Below are 22,647 nucleotides of genomic sequence, written 5' to 3'. Positions count from 1 at the left end.
TAATCATCATTACCATTCCATTAATAACAGTTTTGATATTGCATTCAGATGTTCGAACATATTGGTATCATATTAGCCTTTATTACAGGTCCAGTGAGAACCACTTTAAACTGTTGAGTTGAATCTATAATCCTAAATGCTTTTGAATTCTTTTTATAATCTTAAATGTTTATAGGCAGATTACATTGCATTATATGAAAGGCTCACCTCTGAATATAATCTGGGCCTAAAAGTCTTGACAGGAAACTGCAGGTTTGCAGAGTGTGCTTTTGCAGGAAGTGAAACCGAAAGCAGAGTTTGAGTGCAAGCAGTTGTTTGGATGATGTTATTTGAACAACCAGGTTATTCTTTATTATCTTTATTCATTTATATCTTTTGATTAAGCTTTTAGTAGAAGTTCTTGATTAAAATATTTATTCAACATATTACATATATAGTTCCAGTTAGGTTATTACATGTAAGGATGAGCCTCTGTTCTGGTGAAAGGTCAGAAGTGCAACGGGTGAGATGAGAGAGCATTTAAGGACGAGACACACATACAGTTAGTGGGTTCATTTATAGGTGAAAGTTTAATCATGTTTTGCTTGCAACTGCAAAATTGTGCCTGCGTACGTGACAGTTTGTTCCAGAGATAAGCGACAGCGAAGGTGAGTTGTGGGGAAGCACCTGCCATGGAGATGGAGACGATGTTCTTTTTAAACTATGTTAAAAGTCATTGTGGTTTTGAAACTGATGCATGTACTGACGTAGAGAGGGCGTCATTAAAAATACCTCAATGATATAAAAGCATTGCTGTGTCATTGTTAGACGGAGATCTGATGCTGTTTGCATACATCTCCTCACGCTGCGTGTGTTCATTAAAAATCATCGTTTGACTCCACCTGGCAGGATCAGTGTGTTATTTGGATTTCCTCCAGTATTCCTCCTTAACTTTGAATCATAACATTTGGGGGCTCGTCCGGTGGTTAAGGAGGGAGAGTGTGTTTGGAGGTGTAGACGGAGTCAGACGGGCAGTCATGGTCCAGCAACGAAACTGAGTGGACAGGCGCCTTTAACAAAGAGGTAGGCACATGCCTATTGATCTTATTCGAAGTGTGCTGAATTGGATGATAAAATTAAATGTCTACTCAGTAAAAATTGCCGGTAAATGTCTGTTTTGATTTTGGTGAAGGTCTCATGAGGTTTGTCAGTTGAAATAATGATAATGGAAGTTTGTAAATGGGTTCGAGTCCCAAGTACTGAGTGAAGAGAATAAGGAAAAGGAAAACAGTGAAATTGGGATTGAGTCCCAAGCAGGAAAGTTAGGGAATTTGGTCATTTTGTGGGTTAAAGTCCCCATTGTCCATCAGGGTACATCTGCCTCAGTCATACACTTGTTTTGGGTGTTGATTGTTGTTTCAAAGTATTATAAATTTTTGTAGAATGGCAGTTGGACACTGCTAAGAAGCGCATTGTCCAGAGGTAACGCTTGCCAATGGGGAGGACGCGCTTCATTGTCCTCTAGGAGGGATAGTCAGTTGGTCACTGTGGAGCTTGGGACACTCCAAAATAACTAGTGGTTGGACCACTTTGCCGTTTGGAACGGTATCTGCGCTTTTTTGGGTAACAGAGGTGTATCCTCAGGCCTTGGAAGCATTTAAATTAAGTTAGGGATCTTAGAAATTAGACAGAAACAGTTCGAGGCTGATACTGGTGAATTGAACGCAAAAAACCTGGGGTTTGCCCGTTTGAGGCGGTTATAGTAAATTTGTCAAAATTATGTAGGTGTTAAAAGGCCTAAGATCTGTGCAGTTGTAATTATAAAGACGTCTGTGTAATATAAAATAAGAGATCTTTGTGTGAAAGGAGTTTCTGGGTCAACAGTGCACTGCCTGCTGACTTCTATTTTTAGACGGTGTGTGTGTGTGAATGCAAATGTTGAGCAGTGACACGCATGGAGATTGTTGCTTTCGGTTTAGAGTGTTATTGAGCTTTATAACTATTGTTTGCAAATATTGCTAAATGCCTGTGACTGAGATGCTGGTTTTGCTCACTACAATTGTATAAATAGAGTTTGAATTCATTACTGTGGATGTATAGTAATTGACTGAGTTTTGATATATATATATTGAGTGCATTGTACAGTACCTAAGACCAACATATTATGTTAAGTAGTAACCTATCTTGAGCCATAAATGCTGGTGTGTTTTATTTTTTTTTTCTCATTTTATGGGTGTGCTGTGAGAATCAGTAGAGGTTTCAATTGTTTTTCTTGGACTTGCTCTTTCTGATTATGAGAAGCATGTCTAAAATACTTTTAGGAAAGCGTATTTTGAGTTATATTCCTCGACTCCTGTCACAGTTTAAGTGTGTGAATGCTGTGAGTAGAAATGCAAAGAATTTAGTATATTTAAAAGGTAGTGCGTGTGAGACGTTTATGAAATTATTGTGTGAATGATGCTACATTTTAGATCAAGAGTTAGTAGAATTACAGAGGGTTTGTAGACTGTAAATACAAAACTGAAAGAGTTTGAGTAGCCTGTAGAAACAGGAAAGAGAGAAACAGAAAATATGGCTCTGAGCTGCTGTGTGAGTGACAGGAAGTGTGTGTGTGAGAGGAACTTTGCATGCCCATAAAAGGAACTGAGTGTGTCAAGGGAGCACCCAGAGAAGAGAGAGAGACGAGTTAAACTCTAGGTGGATGAAGCGAATGAATGTTTTAAGAAAAGTAATGAAAATGATATTAATTGTATGCTTTAGTGTGTCAATACAGGTGGATTTATCTCAACCTGAAACCTTGAGTACAGCGGCAAAAGCATAGATTAATTGGGAAAATAAGCCAGTCTTTGGCTAAAATTTTATAGCTTGACCTCCCACTTTGTCCTCGACCCTGAGAAGAAGCTCAAAGGACAGTTAATCTCATGATGAAGACCGACAGAACATCGTGGACTTGAAGACTTAACAGCAGGCAAAAGGCAGTGGAACTGAACCATTAACACTGACGACGACTGACGACACCAACAGCAGCATGTAAGAAAAGCAAGTGATGCAACATGTACTGTGAATTACAGGCTGGGCAGTTGAACAGTGGGATAAAGAAGTGTGGAAAAACACTGGACACTGAGTTTCATATTTGCCATGCTTGAAGTAATCTTGAAAGAGAAGACTGAAAAGATGAATGGAGAAGAAAAACAGAGAAGAAACAGACTGGGTTTGCTGGAGATTTGAAGGCCACACAGGACACTGTGAAGAGAGGGACCAGTGGGAGGTGAGCCAGGACAAGTTCGAGTGCGAGAATACAGGATATGATTGGATTGAAATTGAAGCCTGGACTCATGATGGTTTAGAGATGTCCACCACATCACAACAAAGAGGTAAACAAAAAGAAAAGGTAAAAATAATGAAAGAAAATAACTGCCATTACCTTAATGAATAGAAAACACACATACACAAATTGTTACATGTGAAATTATTTTTGGAAAGAATCAGAAGTGAGATAGTCTGAATTCAGAACTCAGTGAAAAGATGCATGAATTAAACCTGATTATAACATACATATGCAATGAAGAAGCATGCTTACACCGAACATTAATATGAACACATAATAAATGCAAGGAAGAACACGCTTACACTATCAATGTGAATACATGAGATAAATTGGTGTTTCTGGCCGGAAAAAGAGAAGTGGGTCGTTTAAGCACTCAGGATAATAATGAAAATGTCTCAGTTTTGTTGTCTGTAGGGGCAAGCAGACCTGGACCAATTTTCCACATGCAGCGGTCGGAAGAAAGTTATAAGTTAATATCATTAGAAACGCTCAGGCAAGTTTCTGGTTGAATTGTTTACAGCCATGTGGTCCTGAATGTCACAAGCAAGCTCTGACTCCTGGCTGAAGACAAGGAATGCTGTTATTTAAGGTGGGAAATCAAAATTTGGGTTAGCAAATTTGGGAAAGACAAAACTGACTGTTTAAGTGGAGAATTGTGAAGGAGTTTGAAACACTGCAGAAAGAAACATATACAAAATCACACACACAAACAGAAAATGTACTAACCTTACAAAGACAAGCTCATGAAGATTAATGCATAGACATTTATTTAACCTGGCTAAGAAAACAAACATACGCAATGAAGATCAGCTTGCTACTTGTATGAGTGTTAAAATGGTGTGAATGTTGAATAAAATACACTTGAGTTTGAAGTTGAGGAATAACTCAAAAGAAGCTATATGACAAGGGAGTGAGTTATGGAAAAGAAAAGTGATTAAAGTAGTTTTAAAAGAGTGACTTAGGAGTGCTCTCGTACTGAGTGATCAAAACCAGTAATTATTATAGAAAGAAAATGAAAATAATTCAATAATGTGTTAAGGTTTAAACAGGCATTTCTTTTGTCACAGCAACTTGTTGAGATATGACTCAGTATGCAAATTAGCTGAAAGGAGTGGTGACAAAGATGCTTCCTGTGTCTGTGTGGTTGAGGCCTTAAGGAAAGGAAGCAACGTAGACTGTTTAGAGGTGCAGATTTGGACAAGAAAGTTATAATTTAGTGATGACAAATTGTTATAACGGGTTTATATGTTATGCTGAATCTAAGTATGGTAAAGTGCTTAAAGGTCGACATTGTTGTGTGCAAAGCGGTGCAGCTTTTGACAAGGTGTTCGGTGTATTGAACGGGTGAAATTTAAGATTGGTTAAGGTTGTTGTAGTGATGGGTTGATTCTGTCAGTTAGCTTTGGGTTGTTTTTTATTTAATAGAGGGAGTTTTAATAAACATGGACATGTCTAAGGGGGCCCATTAGTTTTGTAACAGTGCACTTCGAAAAAACCTGTCAGGTGATTTTGTTTTGTGTTTTGATGAGCTAATAATCAGCTCTCTTTTTCTCATTTTTGTTCTGAAGCAGGCCTGGAAGAGAGTGAACTAACAGCGCTGACAAAATTTTTGGGAAAACAAACATAAGGTGGGCTTTCCAGATTATAATTGGCTGAGGAGACCTGATTGGTTGTGAGTCTCTGTTTAAAAGGATTGTAGCGATTCAATCCAGTCAAAAGCATAAAGAACTATTTTCTAAAAAACAAAATAAAACAAGTGAATGAGCTCATTTTGCTGAGAGGGGAGTATCTGTTTATTCGCGTGGGAGCCTCCACTATCAGCAATACCTGGTGTGAATGCATGTGAGTGAATGTGTGTGACTGGACCAAGGTGGGGATGAATAAATGTGGACAAACAATTTGCCATGCCAGCAAGAGAAAGGGGATGTTTGCTTTGAGAGAATCTGTTTTATTGACTGGGGTTAGATTATGGTATTACATTATATTGTTGGGTGAAGGCCAAATGCTAAAGGGGAAACATTTTTTGATATAACTCATGTTACCATTAACTGAAGAAACACATGATTGATGACTGTTCTGTTTTAAGCTTTCTTTGTTATAACACAGATTGGATCATAAAGGGGGAGATTCAAGTATGAAATGTAAAGTACAGGTTTTGTTTTCAGGAAGTTCCAAGGATGCAGGTTCTGGATGGAGCGAGGAGTTCGGGAAGATGTGACATGATGATAAAATTGATTTCATTCCTTAAACACAGGTTTGCAGGGCCGGAGCAGCTATACCTGAGAGGAGGATGGCTGAGCTGTTTTGAGAAATGATATGACTAACCTTTTTCTTTTGGGTTTCTAAGCTTGGGTGAAGCATTTTGAGTTATTTTTTGACACATGCGATGTGTCAAAAAAGAGAGGGATTTAAGGTTTAATTTGAAATGGGTTTTAGGATGATTTTATAACTATCGGGTTTTTTTGATAATTTAGATATGGTAAAACTGAGGCAGGAATTGTCATTATCATGTTTAAGTTAAAGGATTAAAATGAACTGAATCCTGTTTAGAAGATAAAAGGCCAGTGTTCATAAGAAGCTGTACACCAAACTTAAAGGGAATTGCGGGACACTTTGAATAAAGGGGTAGAAAATGTTTGATTTCTTTTTGATTTTTAGAATAAGTTGTTATAATGTAGGCTTTAAGAAACAGATATTAAATAGATTTATTTCTAGGGTAGAGGAGAGCTTGTTATGAGAATGTTAAAAGTGTCGCTGACCCAAATGAAGATTACACACATAGAAATGATTTCATACACATTGCATTTTGTGCCTATTAATGAAATGTTGCTCAAGTCAATAATTGAAGGTCAGAAGCTTTGTTTGGCGTTATGTCCAGGCAATTTATTGTGCAAGATGACTGAGAGCTATAGAAGGCCGCACACGCTTACAGACATATAGAGTCCATAAACACACATGACAGTATTGATTCCAGGCCAAAGGCCTCAAACTCACTTAGCTTCTAACTGAAGTTGAGCCTGTCTAGTAACAAGTGACAGAAAAGAGGAACTGAATAGGAGTTTCGCTTGTAATGAAACTGTGTGACATGTAAAATACAGAAATAACACATGCAGCTCCGCATGAGTCTTATCATATAAAATGCAGTTACAGAATAACGAACGCTTGTCGAAGTGACGAAGGTTTCTTGATTTAAAGCAGGAGCAAAGGGAGGAAAGCATATATATTTTGGTTAAGTCTGATAAAGTATAATTAGAATGTACCATTACATTAAGAGGAGCAAAATGAAAAATGCTAAACCAAAAACAGGTTATAACACAGGAAATGTGAGTTCTAAAATGAAGTTAGTGTTAACACACAGGAGTTGTTTCTAGGCAGCGTTTAGCTATGATAAAATTTGTTCATGAGTGATTGATCATATGCTTAAACTTAGTTGAATAAAATGGTTGTTTTCTGTTTGATCCTTTAGTAGAATAGGCGCTTATAATGATTTGCTTGTGATCTATTGTGAAAGGTGACTTTTAGGTCAGAGTGGAGGCACTTGCAGCAGCGACAGCATAGGATGTTGATGATAGTGATGCGCGAATCATGAACGAATCGTTCAATACTCGAGAATCACTTTACTGACTCGTGAATCATGATTCACAAGCCCAACTGACTCACTGACTCATCCCTGTTGCTGTTAGCAGCAACATATCTAGCTTATAATTAAAATTGTGGAGAAAACACAACATCCAGTATCTTAACAAAACATTTCTGCTCTGAACTGGAAGAAAAACCCTGAGTAGAAGCTCACATCAAGACAATAGCTCCTCGGTTCACAGTAGCATCGCTCTGCTAACATGCTAACAGCACATTTGAGCTACTCACCCCCTCCTTTCCTGTGCTGAATCGTAGGGTAAGCAAATCACTCAGGACTCGCTCACCCCCTCCCTCCTGTGCTGAATCATAGAGCCAGCGAATCACTCAGGACTCACTAACCCCCTCCCTCCTGTGCTGAATCGTAGAGTGAACGAATCACTCACTGACTCACTAACCCCCTCCCTCCTGTGCTGAATCATAGAGCCAGCGAATCACTCATGACTCGCTAACCCCCTCCCTCCTGTGCTGAATCATAGAGCGAACGAATCACTCACTCACTCACTCACCCCCTCCCTCCTGGCTCACAGCTTCTTCTTCTTCTTGGTTGGCAACCAATGTTAAGGCGCATTACGCCCCCCTGCTCACAGCTCAGTGGACATTTAGATGAGAAAATATATATTTGACACATTTAAGGAAAATACTAATAAAATAAAAATAAGCAAAATAAATGTTCCCTTTAGAAATTTTTTTGCTCTATAAAATAGTTGTTTTCTTTTAGAATCACTCATCTTAGCAGTAGGATATACATGAAAAGAGAAAAGAAATTAAGTTTGAGTGAAAATGTACATTTTTTGCACTCTCTGGTCAACTGACTCAGTGAATCAAATGACTCAAAAAACCCGATTCACTTTGGTGAGTGACTCATTAAAACTCGATTCAGTAAAAAGAATCAAATTTACCATCACTAGTTGATGATCAGATAAGGGAGAACAGAGCGGGTGACAGGAAACATGTGCAGGGGTGTGAAAGCAGCGCTTTAAGACTGTTAAAATGATGTGTACTGAGATGAGTAACGTTGAAATATATATATATATATATATATAAATAAAAGTCAGAAAGTCAAAAACATAATTAGGTTCATGCTTGTGAGTAGAGAGTTCTAAAAATGATAGCTTGACCCAAGTTTGAATAAAGAGAAAATTGATGAACATAAGTCAGGGAAAAGCGTAGTAGGGAGAAAGTGCTTTTATCCTTTACAGGAGAAGATTTCCACAAGAGAGGGACACCAGAAGCGGAGTGACACAACACACTGTATGGCGACCTCTGGTTTGCCAGAGGTCGAGAGAGGGAATGTAGAGTATAGGGATATTTTGCTGCTATTATTTGCTGCTATTTTTTATAATCATCATTACCATTCCATTAATAACAGTTTTGATATTGCATTCAGATGTTCGAACATATTGGTATCATATTAGCCTTTATTACAGGTCCAGTGAGAACCACTTTAAACTGTTGAGTTGAATCTATAATCCTAAATGCTTTTGAATGCTTTTTATAATCTTAAATGTTTATAGGCAGATTACATTGCATTATATGAAAGGCTCACCTCTGAATATAATCTGGGCCTAAAAGTCTTGACAGGAAACTGCAGGTTTGCAGAGTGTGCTTTTGCAGGAAGTGAAACCGAAAGCAGAGTTTGAGTGCAAGCAGTTGTTTGGATGATGTTATTTGAACAACCAGGTTATTCTTTATTATCTTTATTCATTTATATCTTTTGATTAAGCTTTTAGTAGAAGTTCTTGATTAAAACATTTATTCAACATATTACATATATAGTTCCAGTTAGGTTATTACATGTAAGGATGAGCCTCTGTTCTGCTGAAAGGTCAGAAGTGCAACGGGTGAGATGAGAGAGCATTTAAGGACGAGACACACATACAGTTAGTGGGTTCATTTATAGGTGAAAGTTTAATCATGTTTTGCTTGCAACTGCAAAATTGTGCCTGCGTACGTGACAGTTTGTTCCAGAGATAAGCGACAGCGAAGGCGAGTTGTGGGGAATGGTAAATGGTAAATGGCCTGTATTTGTATAGCGCTTTTCTAGTCCCTAAGGACCCCAAAGCGCTTTACACAACCTGTCATCCACCCATTCACACACACATTCACATGTGGGGAAGCACCTGCTGTGGAGATGGAGACGATGTTCTTTTTAAACTATGTTAAAAGTCATTGTGGTTTTGAAACTGATGCATGTACTGACGTAGAGAGGGCATCATTAAAAATACCTCAATGATATAAAAGCATTTCTGTGTCATTGTTAGACGGAGATCTGATGCTGTTTGCATACATCTCCCCACGCTGCGTGTGTTCATTAAAAATCATCGTTTGACTCCACCTGGCAGGATCAGTGTGTTATTTGGATTTCCTCCAGTATTCCTCCTTAACTTTGAATCATAACAACCACCAGTGGTAAAAGGAAAAGAATGGGGACCGCTATTCTTGTTAACAACTGCTGGTGTAATCCTGCTCACATCAACACTGAAGAGCATCTTTTTAGCCCAGATTTGGAACTATATGTTTTTGGTACTCTGACCATAGTATTTATCATATTATTTACCCTGTGAGTTCTCACACAGTGGCTGTATATATTCCTCCCTCTGCGTCTAACATCATCACTGTGTTATAGTCCAGGTATAGACACAACACCCAAGTGCCCAAGACTGGAGGGTTTTCCCAGCATACACAGCCTGTCTAAGGTCATACCAAAGGATCTTAATCAAAGTACAGACTTTGAGTAGATCACTCCAAAGCTTTGATTCTGTTTTTTTTAATCATTGAGACTTGCTAATGGGCTTTCAAGTATGTTTCAGATCATTGTCCTATTGCATAGCCAGGGTGCTCTTGAGTTTCAGGGTACAAACTAATGGCCGGACATTATTCTTCTGGATATTCTGGAGGAGAGCAGACTCCATGGTTCTAGCCTTTTAAAAAAAATTAGTTAATCACAGTTAATTTGTGATTTAACAGAGACATTACTTATTCATTTACTCTGTTTTTTTTAGCTGCTCCCAATAAAGTGGTCGTCACAAAAGATCATCTGCCTCCATCTCCCCCTATCCCTAGCATCCTCCTCTGTCACACCAACCCTCTGCATGTCCTTCTTAACTACATTCTTGAACGTCCTCAGTGAGCTTTCTCTTTTCTTCCTGTCTGTCACCTCCGTCTACAATATCCTTTGTCTAATATAGCCACTATCTTTCCTCTGCCCATGTCCTTACACATCTTAACCTCTGTTCTAATGTACTCATTTCTAAACTTGTCCATCCTGGTTTCACCCGGTGAAAATCTTAACACCTTCTGCTGCCTCTTGTCTTTTTGTCAGTGCCACCATCTCCACACAATACATTGTATCAGGTCTCTCTACCATTTTGTAAGCTTTTCCTTTCAATCTTGCTGCTGTCACTACTCATGCCTGACTCTCATCTCCACCCACTCCCTGCACTCACTTCTTCACTTCTCTTGTGTATTGTATAGCTGACCCTAGATATTTGACCTCATCCACCTTCACTACATCTACTCCTGGCATATTCATCTTCCCACTTATCTCCCTCTCATTCACACACATGCATTCTGTCTTCCTTCTGCTGACTTTCATTCCCCTTCTCTCCCCTGCATACCTCCACCTGTCCTGGTACTCTTCCATCTGTTCCTGATTCTCACTTCCAATCCTGCTGTTTGATTTGGCCTTATGATTCATTACATACTGTCTCTCTCACACAGGTACTCGCATGCCTGGTGCTCAGATACCCCTCCCGCTTCAGCCAGTTTGCCTTCCTCTGCTACAACCAAGCTCCCTCCATATTTGGTTCCACCTACTGGAGCTACTTTTACATTTAAAACAGTAAGAGCTGTGCTCCACTGTGCTGTAATTTGGTGGTGAAGACTGTATTTCTTTACATACTGGGAGTACCACATCTTGCTGGTTGTTGATTCAAATGCTGATCCAGCAAAAGTCTACCAGAAAAGGTGAGGTGGCTACAATAAATAATGATAACTGTGAAAATTGTTTTGAGGGAAATATTGCTAAAAGATTGGAATGAATAGTAGGGCACTAGACCATGACACTTTACTTTCTCCTGTTTTGTCTTACAATTTTGTTGTGTTTTGATTAAGAAGCTATATTGTTAGATTAGCCTGTTTAGCAAGTTACAGAGTTTGCTAGCAAGTTCGGTTACCTGGTTGCAGATTTGGCCGATTATTTTGCAGGGTTGTATACTACTATTATTTCACAAATGTTGTTTGTAATAATTCATGTACGGAAGAGGATTAGGGCCACTGGAAAGAAAAAAAAAAAGAATTCTGACTTTAATCTCAGAATTCTGAGAAAAAAGTCAGAATTTTGAGAAAAAAGTCAGAATTCTGACTTTTTTCTTTCCAGTGGCCCTAATCCTCTTCCGTACGTACTAATCCTCTTCCGTATTCATGTTTTTAAAAAGTATGTACAATATATTTTGTGAACAGTACCCCCCACCACAAATAAAAGAAAACCCTCTCTGAAACTTTGACATCTCATTTTAGCATTAGCATCTTATTTTAGCATTAGCATTAGCAAATTTAGCATAAATCCTTTTTCTGATATGCACATCTTCTGTAGCAACTAAGAACCAAGTTAGTGGGTTTAAATATTACTATTTTAATTTTAATTCTTTTGTTTAATGAAAAACAGTTTTGTTTTCTTGCAAGGCAAGGCACAGTTATAGGAGCTAAAAACATAAACATGGATATGTGAAAATATTTTTTAAAATCACTACAAACCTGTCAGCTTTCCTTTAACTGGCTTTTTAAATGAATCTGATCCTGTGCTCTAAGGCTGTTTAAATTACTCCACCAAGATAAATACCACAATCCTAGTTTCTGCTTTGGGTAATGTGAGGGCTGAGTGATGTGAAATAAAAATCATTCATAAGTCGAAGCAAACATGTGAGACACTAGAAGCTGTTTTATTTTGTTTTTTTTAAAACTGACTGATCTAAATGTTCCAAGTGGTTTCTCAGCTTAGAGGCATTTTAGTTTTTAAGAAACTAAAAAATACATTTTAGAGTTGTTGATTTGTTTTTTGTTTAACTTTTAAAAGCATGCATCCCATGCTCCCTACCTGGACTCAAACCAGGCATTATCTTAAATGTAACTAACAACCCCTTGCCCTGGCATGTAGATAGAAGAACAGGAAATGCTTCCACACTGTGTCCTAGAGACAATAAGTCAACAACAAACAGGAATTCATAAGATCAAAGAAGCAAGAGGCAGGTTTGTCAGGGCAATACATGAACTGAAATGAGGATGGAATAAAAAAGAAGGAAACAGTGATAAGAAAAACACGTCTGAGCTAACTTACATGAATAAATAATGAATACGTAGCTGTCCCAAAGAAAAACAACTGCAGTGTAGTTAAACTAAATTAAACCCTCAGCATTTCTTATCTCTGTACCTTGCATTTAAGACGCAAAGCACACAGGGTATTTCAGGGTCACTTTATGAGCCATCCACTCAAAGATGTCAAAACATTCACTATGACGCAACATGAGGCGCACAGTTTGATGTGGGCACGAACCTCTAGCTTAAAGAATTAGTTTGCCTATTGGAAAAAGTCAAGACAGGTACACTATGGTTATATAAATATATATAAAGAGAATTTAGATGCTACTTCAAAATAACTGCCCAAAGAAGTGCCTAGAAGCATTTGCTGACTGGCAAGACTTGTGTCCGTCTTAGGAACATCACAAGCTGAACAAAACCAAGGCTTATGAACAGTAGTTACTAGACTACAGGTTACTTTTTATTTTATTTTTAACTAGCTGTATAAACTTACAGTGAAGATCATAGCATATGTTTCTCTATGAAAATTGACCCCACTGTTAAGGAGGAGACAATCTGAATGAAACTTTGCATGAACAGATAAAGGCTGATGGGAAGGTATCGTTAAATCTTTCAGACGTGAGAAGACAGTGTGCCACCACTCCCTAAACCGTGTTTGATAGAAGTAGAAGTAATGATGTTCCTTCTTAGTTCAGGTCATAGAAAAGAGGGAAAAGAATTTAAAAGGGAGCAAAAGTGACAAACTGGAGCACAGGCCAGCTTGGGAGTGGGGGCATCCATACTCCGCCATGGTAGAAGCAGCCATTCCTAGGAGTAAACATTTAGTTTCTTCTTTTGTCTCTGACTTCATTTGTTACACTTAGCAGGTCGAATAGAGATGACATAACCACCTCAGTGTTCAATGTATCAATGTAGATATTTGCCTTTTAAGTTGCATGCATGACCCAAAGCTTTCTGTTCTCTCCACAGGGAGTAAGAGGACGTGTATGTTGCCTCTTGCTGTAGTTTCTCCACCACTACCATGAGCTGGAGTTTTCTGACTCACCTGCTGGAAGAAATCCACAACCATTCTACATTTGTGAGCAAGATCTGGCTCACTGTCTTCATTGTTTTACGCATTGTGCTAACAGCTGTAGGAGGAGAGTCAGTCTACAGTGATGAACAAAGCAATTTTGTCTGCAACACACTCCAGCCAGGCTGTGAGAACGTATGCTACGACGCCTTCGCTCCACTCTCACACATCCGCTTCTGGGTCTTTCAAATTATCCTCATGGCCACCCCTTCACTCATGTACCTGGGCTACGCTGTCAACAAAATTACTCGGGCAGAGGAGAAGGCAGAAAGTGGGGGAGTGAATGGATTTTCCCAAAAGAAACCCAAGGAGCACGATCTTGCATGCAGAAAGCAGCACAGGGACATTGAAGAGGCTGAGGATGACCACGAGGAAGATCCAATGATGTATGAAGTGGCAGAGGTGGAGAGTAACGATGGTGAAGCAGAGAAGGGAGGCAGCTGTAATAGAAAAGTAAAAGCCAAAGTGCGCCATGATGGGCGTCATCGTATCAAAGAGGATGGATTGATGTACTTTTATGTCTTCCAACTCCTGCTGCGCTCCTTGCTGGAGGTTGCTTTCCTCTATGGTCAGTACGTCCTCTATGGCTTTTCTGTTCCTGCCACCTACACCTACGACGCCTGCCCTGTCCTGATACCGTGGACTCCTTTGTGTCACGGCCAACTGAGAAGACAATCTTTCTCCTCATCATGTACACAGTTTCTCTGCTCTGTCTAGCACTCAATATATGGGAGATACTTCACCTGGGCATAGGTACCATGTATGAGATAATACACTCCCGTAAGACGCAGCTCCCCAATGAAGACCTGTATGGGCTGGCAAGAGGACAAGGAGCACTTAACGAGGCAAGATTGAGTGAGAAAGACTACAGCTCTTACCCATTTTCTTGGAATGCACCAGCACCTCCACCTTGGTACAAAATCGCCATCAAACCTCTTCTAGTAGGTACAGGGAACCACAACCAACCACCACCCATCACTGCTCTCACTTATGCCAAGCTGGCATGTCGGCAGAACCAAGAGGAGCATCAACAGTACAGTATTAATGATGAAAACCAGTGCAGAGCTAGGAAGGGAGATGCACCCAGGGCTGTTCATAAGGACAGTGGTAGACCACAGAAAATCCTGGAGGGTGAAAATCAGACCTACATCCAGCTGCAGAGCCACACTAACAACTGCAGCAAGCCCCACCGTGAACGTGAACACCGGCAGACCAACAGACACGCCTCCAGCAGGGCAGACACAGACGGAGGCAGCAGTGGCACCAGCAGTAGCAGCAAATATGTAGTCATAAAGGGTTCAGAGTGGGTTTGAAACACAGACAGCAAAATTATTTAGCTCAGTTCAGTTCAGAAATAGTATCAGAAATAGTATCCTGAATATCTTTTGTTCTAAGATTTTGGAGCCATGTTTTTATTTACCTTGATTAAGCAGAGACTTTAATGCTCCAATTGAAAGTTCCTTACTTAAACCGTCTTAAAGCAGTTTCATTCAAACTGAGCAACCCTTTATGTTACACAATTAAAGTTTTTATTTTCATTGCCATCCACGGCTAAAGATTTGAATAATTTTGTTCATGCTTAATTCTGCTTAATTCATTTGTTGTTACTGTGTTTATTTTTGTTAAAAAATATTTTTAGGAACAAAAAGGCAAGGCAAGGCAAGTTAATTTATATAGCACAATTCAACAACAAGGTGATTCAAAGTGCTTTACAGAGACATTAAAAACAAAAACAAATAAAAAGCATGATTTAAATTAGATTAAAACAAGCAAACAAACAAACAAAACAGTATATAAAATCAAATATCAAAACAGTAGATAAAATCAGAACAGTAGATAAAATCAGTAATTAAAAAGTAGGTTTTGAAATTTAAACTTAAGTGTGGATTTGGTGCTTTATTCAAATGCAGCTGAGAATAGGTGAGTCTTCAACCTGGATTTAAATAAACTGAGTGTTTCAGCTGATCTGAGGCTTTCTGGGAGTTTGTTCCAGATATAAGGAGCATAAAAGCTGAATGCAGCTTCTCCGTGTCTGGTTCTGACTCTGGGGACTGATAACAGACTGGATCCAGATGACCTGAGGGATCTGGAAGGTTCATACTGGGTCAGGAGTTCATCTTTTGAATAAAGATTTGTTATTTGTTTCATTATCTTTGCCTTGTTTTCAAATATTTTATTGCCAGACTAGAATGAAAACTATATCATTAATTTAGTGCTGAATATTTGAGCATGTGGGTAATTTACAGTGGTAGTCAGCTTATGCTTACATTGCCCTCTGCTGGGCACAAAGAGAGAATAATATAATAGTTCTAAAAGTGAGGCATAAATATCCTTTTTTGGTTGATTACAGTAAGATTCATTTATGCATTTGCCACATAAATTTATCATAACAGAATGCCTCTTGCTCTCAGTAAACCTAAGAGCATTTGAAGGCAGACATCTGTTTTTGACTTTATCAGCGGCTGATATCCAATCACCGGCACACAGCTTTAAAACCTTCGCTCATGAATGAGACTAAAGGCAGGAAGGTGTCATTTAAAACTAAAAATGTTAATAGCACCTCCACATTTACATCATAGTTTATGATATAGCACGTGTATTTCAGTAATAGCCTATTTATTTCAGTGTAGTGGTGTACAGTCACACAGATAATTATCTAATTAGCTATCATTTATCCAAGTTAACTTCAGTTAACCATTCAGACAGTTCTTTTGCAATGAAAAACATAAACACTCGATTATGTCGCCGGTAAGTTTCCGCTGTGCCAGCTGTTTAAATTACATTCCCTTATGCAGTAACCATGGTAACCACGGACTGAGCGGCTGGACCACCGCAGATCAGACAACAATTTTACATATATGATTTTAAAACAGGACACACTAAGTGCTGACCTCATATCAAACGTCTACGTAGACCGAGTCTGTGTTTGACGTTTCTATCTAATCTTCACTCTCAAACATTTAAACAGCAGCGAGTCTGAAGCTGAGGGAATACAAACTCAAATTGTACAGGTTTGTGCGTTTCTTCTGTATTAATTTGGTGATTTATTAAATGTTATTATTGTATAAATAATCTGCTGCTGAGTCTCTTATGCTGACGAAAATGCAGATAACACAGCTCACGAACACCTGTTCAACCAATCACATTCATTCCACTTTGATCTGCGACAAACTGAAGCGTTCATCTCTGTTACAACAGTGTTGCGTTAGACTGCTATATTTGTGTGTTCTTCAAGCTGGTCTAGTCATTATTGAACAAAAACACAAAGATCAGATGTTAATCGGATTTATTTGCTCTCTCTCCTCCTTAAACATGTTTTTATTGTTACAATTACAGTTGCATACACTCTAAAAACTAAAACTGACATTTACTTAAAATTTTTGAGGCAACACTTTTACACTTAAAAATATTGAGTAGATTGGAAACCAGTCAAATCTGTTCAATATACTTGATCAATTGAATAACTAAAGCTTAAAGAAATTAAGTTGAAATGAATAATTGTAGTTGTTACACAAACATGAAAAAATTGAGTAAATAACACTGACATGCTTGGTCAATGTAACTGAAATATAGATGGTCAGTTAATCCAAAATTTTGTTCCATTTACTCTAATATTGTAAACTGAACATAATCAAAATTGTACTTAATATTAAATAGCCTGTATTTGTATAGCGCTTTACTTAGTCCCTATGGACCCCAAAGCGCTTTACACTACATTCAGTCATCCTGAATGTGTGTGTGAATCATTCAGTCAGTCACACACACAGGTGATGGCAAGCTACATTGCAGCCACAGCCACCCTGGGGCGCACTGACAGACGCAAGGCTGCTGGACACTGGTGCCACCGGGCCCTCTGACCACCACCAGTAGGCAGTAGGCAACCAGTAGGCGACCGAGACTGTTGGTGCCAGGGCTCGAACCGGCAACCTTCCAATTACAAGACGAACTCCCAACTCTTGAGCCACAATCGCCCCCTAACACTCAAATATGAATGTTATTGTATTTCACTGGTAGTCTAAGTCTGAAAAAACCAAACAAACTAAAATATAGTTGTGTGTTTCATGATACATGTATGAAAAATGACCACATGTTAAACATTTTTCCAAATGAAAATTTAATTTTCATAAACATGGCAATAACTCGAAATAAACAAGCACTACAAAGAGTAGAGCCTTTTCCCTTTTAGCTCAAAGCCTTACATACTTGAAGGATAAATGGCAAACCAGGAGAGCAAACACAAAAGCTCAGAGTATTTAAAAAACAAAATGAACAAAACAATGAAAAAGGCTCATTGTACTCAATTACTCTACGTTATTGTGTTTTACTTACACTTTTCAGTTCTAGTTAATGACAATAAATGATATTGATTTGAATAATTAATGGTTTTAGTTAGGGATGGGTATCGAAAACCGGTTCTTGTTGAGAACTGGTTCCCACTTTTTCAATTCCTTGGAATCGTTTGCCATTTTTGCAAACGATTCCCTTATCGATTCCAGTCGCCCCGAATGACATCACCACGTTGCGGAGCGTCGGAGCGTACCTGGCAGGAAACACGGCGCCTAAGCGGCTCAAACGCTCAAAAGTTTGGTTATACTTTACCAGAACGGATGACAACAGGGCAACTTGCAATACTTGCAAAGTAGATATTTCATTTAAGGGAGGAAACACTATGAATATGCAAAAGCATTTGCTCACAAAACACGCGATGAACTTAAATGAATGTCTTTAATTCCGCTCCGGACTCGTGAATCTCAACCCAGCAGCAGCGGTAACGTTTGCACGTCATCTCCCGTTAATGCGGCAGGTAAATAATCATCTAACAGTGCATATTATGTTAGCGCGATCTGCCTTATTACAAAACCTGCCATTACTGTGCATTTAGGTGACCATGATGAGAGAGACAGACAGTCTGGCTGGCGCTCGCTGGCAGTTGTCGCTGCAGTCTACCGGTAGCGTCTCTTTTCAGGCCCGAATGTCACCGAGCAGTGACTAAGTTTGTGGTAAAAACCTTGCAGCCATTTGCCACAGCAGATGGTAAGTGAATGTGTTTAATTGTAGGCAGGGACATTACTGGATATTCTTGTGTAATTGCTACAGAATAATTTATGTTATACTTTGTTATTGCCACAGAAGAATATTTATTTTATTATTTTACATTTACAATTTTCCCTGGGGACCCTGTGACACCCCATTGAAGAGCCGTAGGCTGGATCTCTTAAGATCTCACTGTTGGGTTTGTAAGGCCATTACTCCCAAATTTCTATCTTGTTCAAAGAGAAGATATAAAACAAAATTCTAAGCTAATCGACCTTAGTGTTCTCCTTTTTAAAAATAAGAATCGATAAGAGAATCGATAAAGAATCGAATCGTTAAACAGAATCGAAAATGGAATCGGAATCGTTAAAATCTTATCAATACCCATCCCTAGTTTTAGTACAAGATACTGATGAGTATAGATACCTATTTCTCAAATGTTTTGATTCAATTTTAAACAAAAATATTAAGTACATGCAAAGAAGGTATTCTGTGAACCACATACTGAATTTTTTGTCTGAGATAAATGTAAATATCCATCCATCCATCCATCCATTCACTTCCGCTTATCCTTTCCAGGGTCGCGGGGGGGCGCTGCAGCCTATCCCAGCTGTCATAGGGCTGTGAAACTCAAATAATTACTAAAAGGATATTCATAGATTTTATCAGGCTCATCTAACTTATATTTATAGTGATATTTACTAAGCCTCTGAATTACTTTTTAGAGTGAGCTGGACTGGCCAAATGCCCGGTATGCCCGATGGTCATTTTTGTTTTTATGAGCCGATGTTTTGTTTTGTTTTGTTTTGTTTATTTGTTTCTTTTGAATTTGAATTGAATTTTGAATTTGAAATTTAATTAATTAATTAATTACAGTAAAATACATTTATTGGCAGTTAAAAAATAAATGAAATCTACTTTTAATGATAAGTATTTATTTATTTATTTATTTAAAACATCATACAGCATAATAAGTATAATGTGATTTCTAACTTCTCTGAGGACTAAATGAAGAGCTGCAATGCTTTGCCTAAAGTATGCAGATACAACCACAAATATACTTACCAGGCACCCAAATTCAAACACAACCAAATAAATGAGATGCAGATGCTGAGCATGGAGGCAGGAATTTATAACCATTTATCCATACAAGACCTTAGAAAAGTCCAACACTGATGTTGTGCAACAACACATCCACAATCATTGTTTCAGTTCATCACAAAGATGAAAGATTAAGTTACAGTTATCATGCAGATTGTCTTTATGGACCCAGCTTTGTTGGCAGAAACCCTATCAAGTAAACACTGGAGAGTGTCTTCCCCAAGATTTTGTCAAAGACAAGGTTATGAAAGTTCAGTAAAATGAAGAAACATTTGAAAACAAAAAATATAACAACTTACAAAAAATACAAAAAAGTAAAATCTTTAATTTTTTATTAAATTTCTCAAAGCATCAACCAAAATGAGGAATTTGTACATGTGTTTATTGAGCCTGTGATGTCTACATCTCACAAACAGTCAAGTGTAGTTTGAAAATTAAACATTCTCAAACAATAGAAACTCAACTGAAACAAATAGCCATAAAACTTAAGTCTGGAAACTAAGTGAATCAAAATCAAGCTAAAATAAAACAAAATAATAACAATTAATTTAAAACAAACTGTAAAAACAGACACAATTTAAAAATTTACAAAGCAAGAAGTAAATAGAACATATCATATTAATGTGAAGCAATAAACATAACATAAAAACATCAGAAGTGAAAAGTAGAAAAACTCAATACCTAGAGTACTTTATAATCTGGGTGTTGTTAATCCTTTTACTTCATTATTTCTACTCTATATTTTTTTTTTCTGTAGCAGACATTGTGACTTGTTTAATATTTTAAAGGGTACCTGTTATTCTTCTTTCCATCTCCATATTTTAATTCTTAGAACAACTCCTTCGTTAGCAGAAGGATTAAAAAGCAGGTGGGTGGTGCTTCTGTACAGGCAGGGCCAATCCCTATTTCTTTATCTAAATTGGCCTTAGTTCAACCAGGGGCACAGCAGGGTGCACTCATGAAAAGCATAATATATCGCTTTTACCCCTCAGTGCTGAGAAACCTGGGGACTTTCTGTTTCTGTTCAGTAACTCTTCCCTGTTTAAGCATACAGAACTCTACGGTGTTTCCTGTGGGACTATTAAGCTGAAGTCCAGCATAGAGCGGCTGAGTGAAAGTGGTCTGGACTCTGTGGAGGAGAGTCATGGTTTCAGAGACGCTGTAGAAGGACAAAATACCTGCTCTGTGATCCAGGTACACTCCTACTCTGGAGGAACGAGGACCTGAGACAGGAGTGGTGATATTATTATGTTTGAAATCATAACGATGTTTGTAAAAACCCAAAGCCCACGACTTGTCATTTTCTCCAAATCTTTTTTCAGTGTTATTATCTTTGTATGCCACCACCACTAAAGCACCTCCTGAACCTTTCTCCACCTCCCAGTAACAACGTCCCGTCAGACTCTCTCTACTCAGAATCTGACCTCTTGCAGTACATCTGTCAGGATGATTAGGATAACATTGTATTACCGTCATGAATGTTGCTTTTCTGTTTTTTTCTGATAGTAACACGTATCTGTTTGCTGTGTTTGGATCCAGTGTGATTTCATATGAATATTTCAAGAATTCATCTCTGGTCTTTGGCTCAGATTCTGGTAGTGAACCATCCACATTAGTGATTTTCAGTAAGATGTTTGTCCATTTCTCTCTTAGAATTGATTGCAGTATATCTCTGGTCTCTGATAGTGCCCTTTGCACTCTGTCAAAATGCTGCAGACAAAAGGAGTGGATTGTAATAAAGCATATAGACTCACTGAGTGCTGACAGTGAGGGGTAGTTGTGTAGAAACTGGATGTGATCCTCTGTGTGTGAGAGCTGCTTCAGCTCAGCATCTTTCCTCTTCAGCTCAGTGATTTCCTGCTCCAGCTTCTCCTCAAGCTCTTTGACTCGACTCACTTCAGTTTCCTGCTGGGATCTGATCTGCTGCTTCACATCAGAGCTTCTTTTCTGGATGAGATGGATCAGCTCAGTGAAGATCTTCTCACTGTGCTCCACTGTTTGATCAGCAGACTGATTGATGGCCTCCACCTCCTGTTGAAGCAGCTTCACATCTTTCTCTCTGTCCTGGATTCTCTGCTGGATGTTTTGTCGACTCACCTCCAGCTCTCTCTGCCTCTCAGTCCTTTCTGCTGCAGCTGAGACTGTGTCGTGGCCTTTATGTTCATCCACAGAGCAGAGATAACAGATACTCTGCTGATCAGTACGGCAGAACATCTTCATCACCTCATCATGACGAGAGCAGATGTTCTCCTGGAGCTTCTTGGAGGGCTCCACCAGCTTGTGTTTGTCAAATGCAGGACATTCATAATGAAGCTTAACATGTTTCTCACAGTAAGAGACCAAACACACCAGACAGGAGTTCACTGCTTTCATTTTTCTTCCAGTGCAGACATCACAGGCCACATCTTCAGGTCCAGCATAGCAGTGATCAGCAGGAGCAGCTTGGAGTCCAGTCTTCTTCAGCTCCTCCACGAAATCTGCTACTATGATGTTTTTCACCAGGACAGGCCTCGCTGTGAAAGTCTGTCTGCACTGAGGGCAGCTGTAGATTTTCTTCTTTTCCTCTCCATCCCAAAAGCCATTAATACAGTTCATGCAGTAGCTGTGTCCACAGGGAATAGTCCCCGGATCCTTAAATAGATCCAAACAGATCGAACAAGAGAATGTGTCCTGATCCAGATCAACTCTTTTTATCGCCATTTCTCTTCTCAGTCCCAGGGTACTCAAGATTGCTTCAGTTTCCTTCAGCAGAGTTTGTACTGTAAGCTAAAAGCTCGCCATGCTTGTTTATTAAAGAGCCTGCAGTAAATGAAGCTTATCAACTCTGACACTCAGCTGCTTGCCAGTTACACCAATCTAAAACCTGGCAGGTCTGTGAAGGGGCGGGACACTTAAAATGTCTGGACAGACTGAAATGTGCCAGTTTGCATGTTTTGTTTTGTTTTTTTAATCAAAGTCCTCTCAGCAGCACTTCTACCGACCTCAACCAATCAGATATTTGGTTTCATTAGATTTGCATTCCTTGAGTTCTTTTTCAGTACGAACATTCTTCATCATTTCTCTGCAGAGTGCATCAGTTCTGTTGTCTGAGTAAGTGGAGTCAAGGCAGCAGATTCAGACACACATACAATCTACTGTATAGATTTATCACAGTAAATATGTCAACAAAGGATCCAAA

General features: G+C 38.7%; 1 protein-coding gene and 1 pseudogene across 1 annotated transcript; one reads left to right on the top strand and one right to left on the bottom strand.

The window, feature by feature from the left end:
- Window positions 1–10,891: 10,891 nt before the first annotated feature.
- Window positions 10,892–14,732, top strand: LOC116327418 (annotated as a pseudogene).
- A 4,643-nt stretch (window positions 14,733–19,375) lies between these two features.
- Window positions 19,376–22,352, bottom strand: LOC116327416 (E3 ubiquitin/ISG15 ligase TRIM25-like). The gene has a single exon (XM_031749001.2). It carries the CDS (start codon window positions 22,167–22,169, stop codon window positions 20,451–20,453), a length of 1,719 nt encoding a protein of 572 aa, XP_031604861.2. The 5' UTR covers window positions 22,170–22,352; the 3' UTR covers window positions 19,376–20,450.
- Between the last annotated feature and the right edge of the window lie 295 nt (window positions 22,353–22,647).

This window comes from Oreochromis aureus, linkage group 18, assembly GCF_013358895.1.
Source record: "Oreochromis aureus strain Israel breed Guangdong linkage group 18, ZZ_aureus, whole genome shotgun sequence".
NCBI classification, from domain to species: Eukaryota; Metazoa; Chordata; class Actinopteri; order Cichliformes; family Cichlidae; genus Oreochromis; species Oreochromis aureus.
Note: the sequence above shows the minus strand (reverse complement) of the source record. Positions and strands in the feature narration are given on the sequence as shown.

What these genes read in the sequence shown, in the direction of transcription:
- LOC116327416 (XM_031749001.2), bottom strand. Translation starts at nt 22,169, where the DNA reads ATGGCGATAAAAAGAGTTGATCTGGATCAGGACACATTCTCTTGTTCG.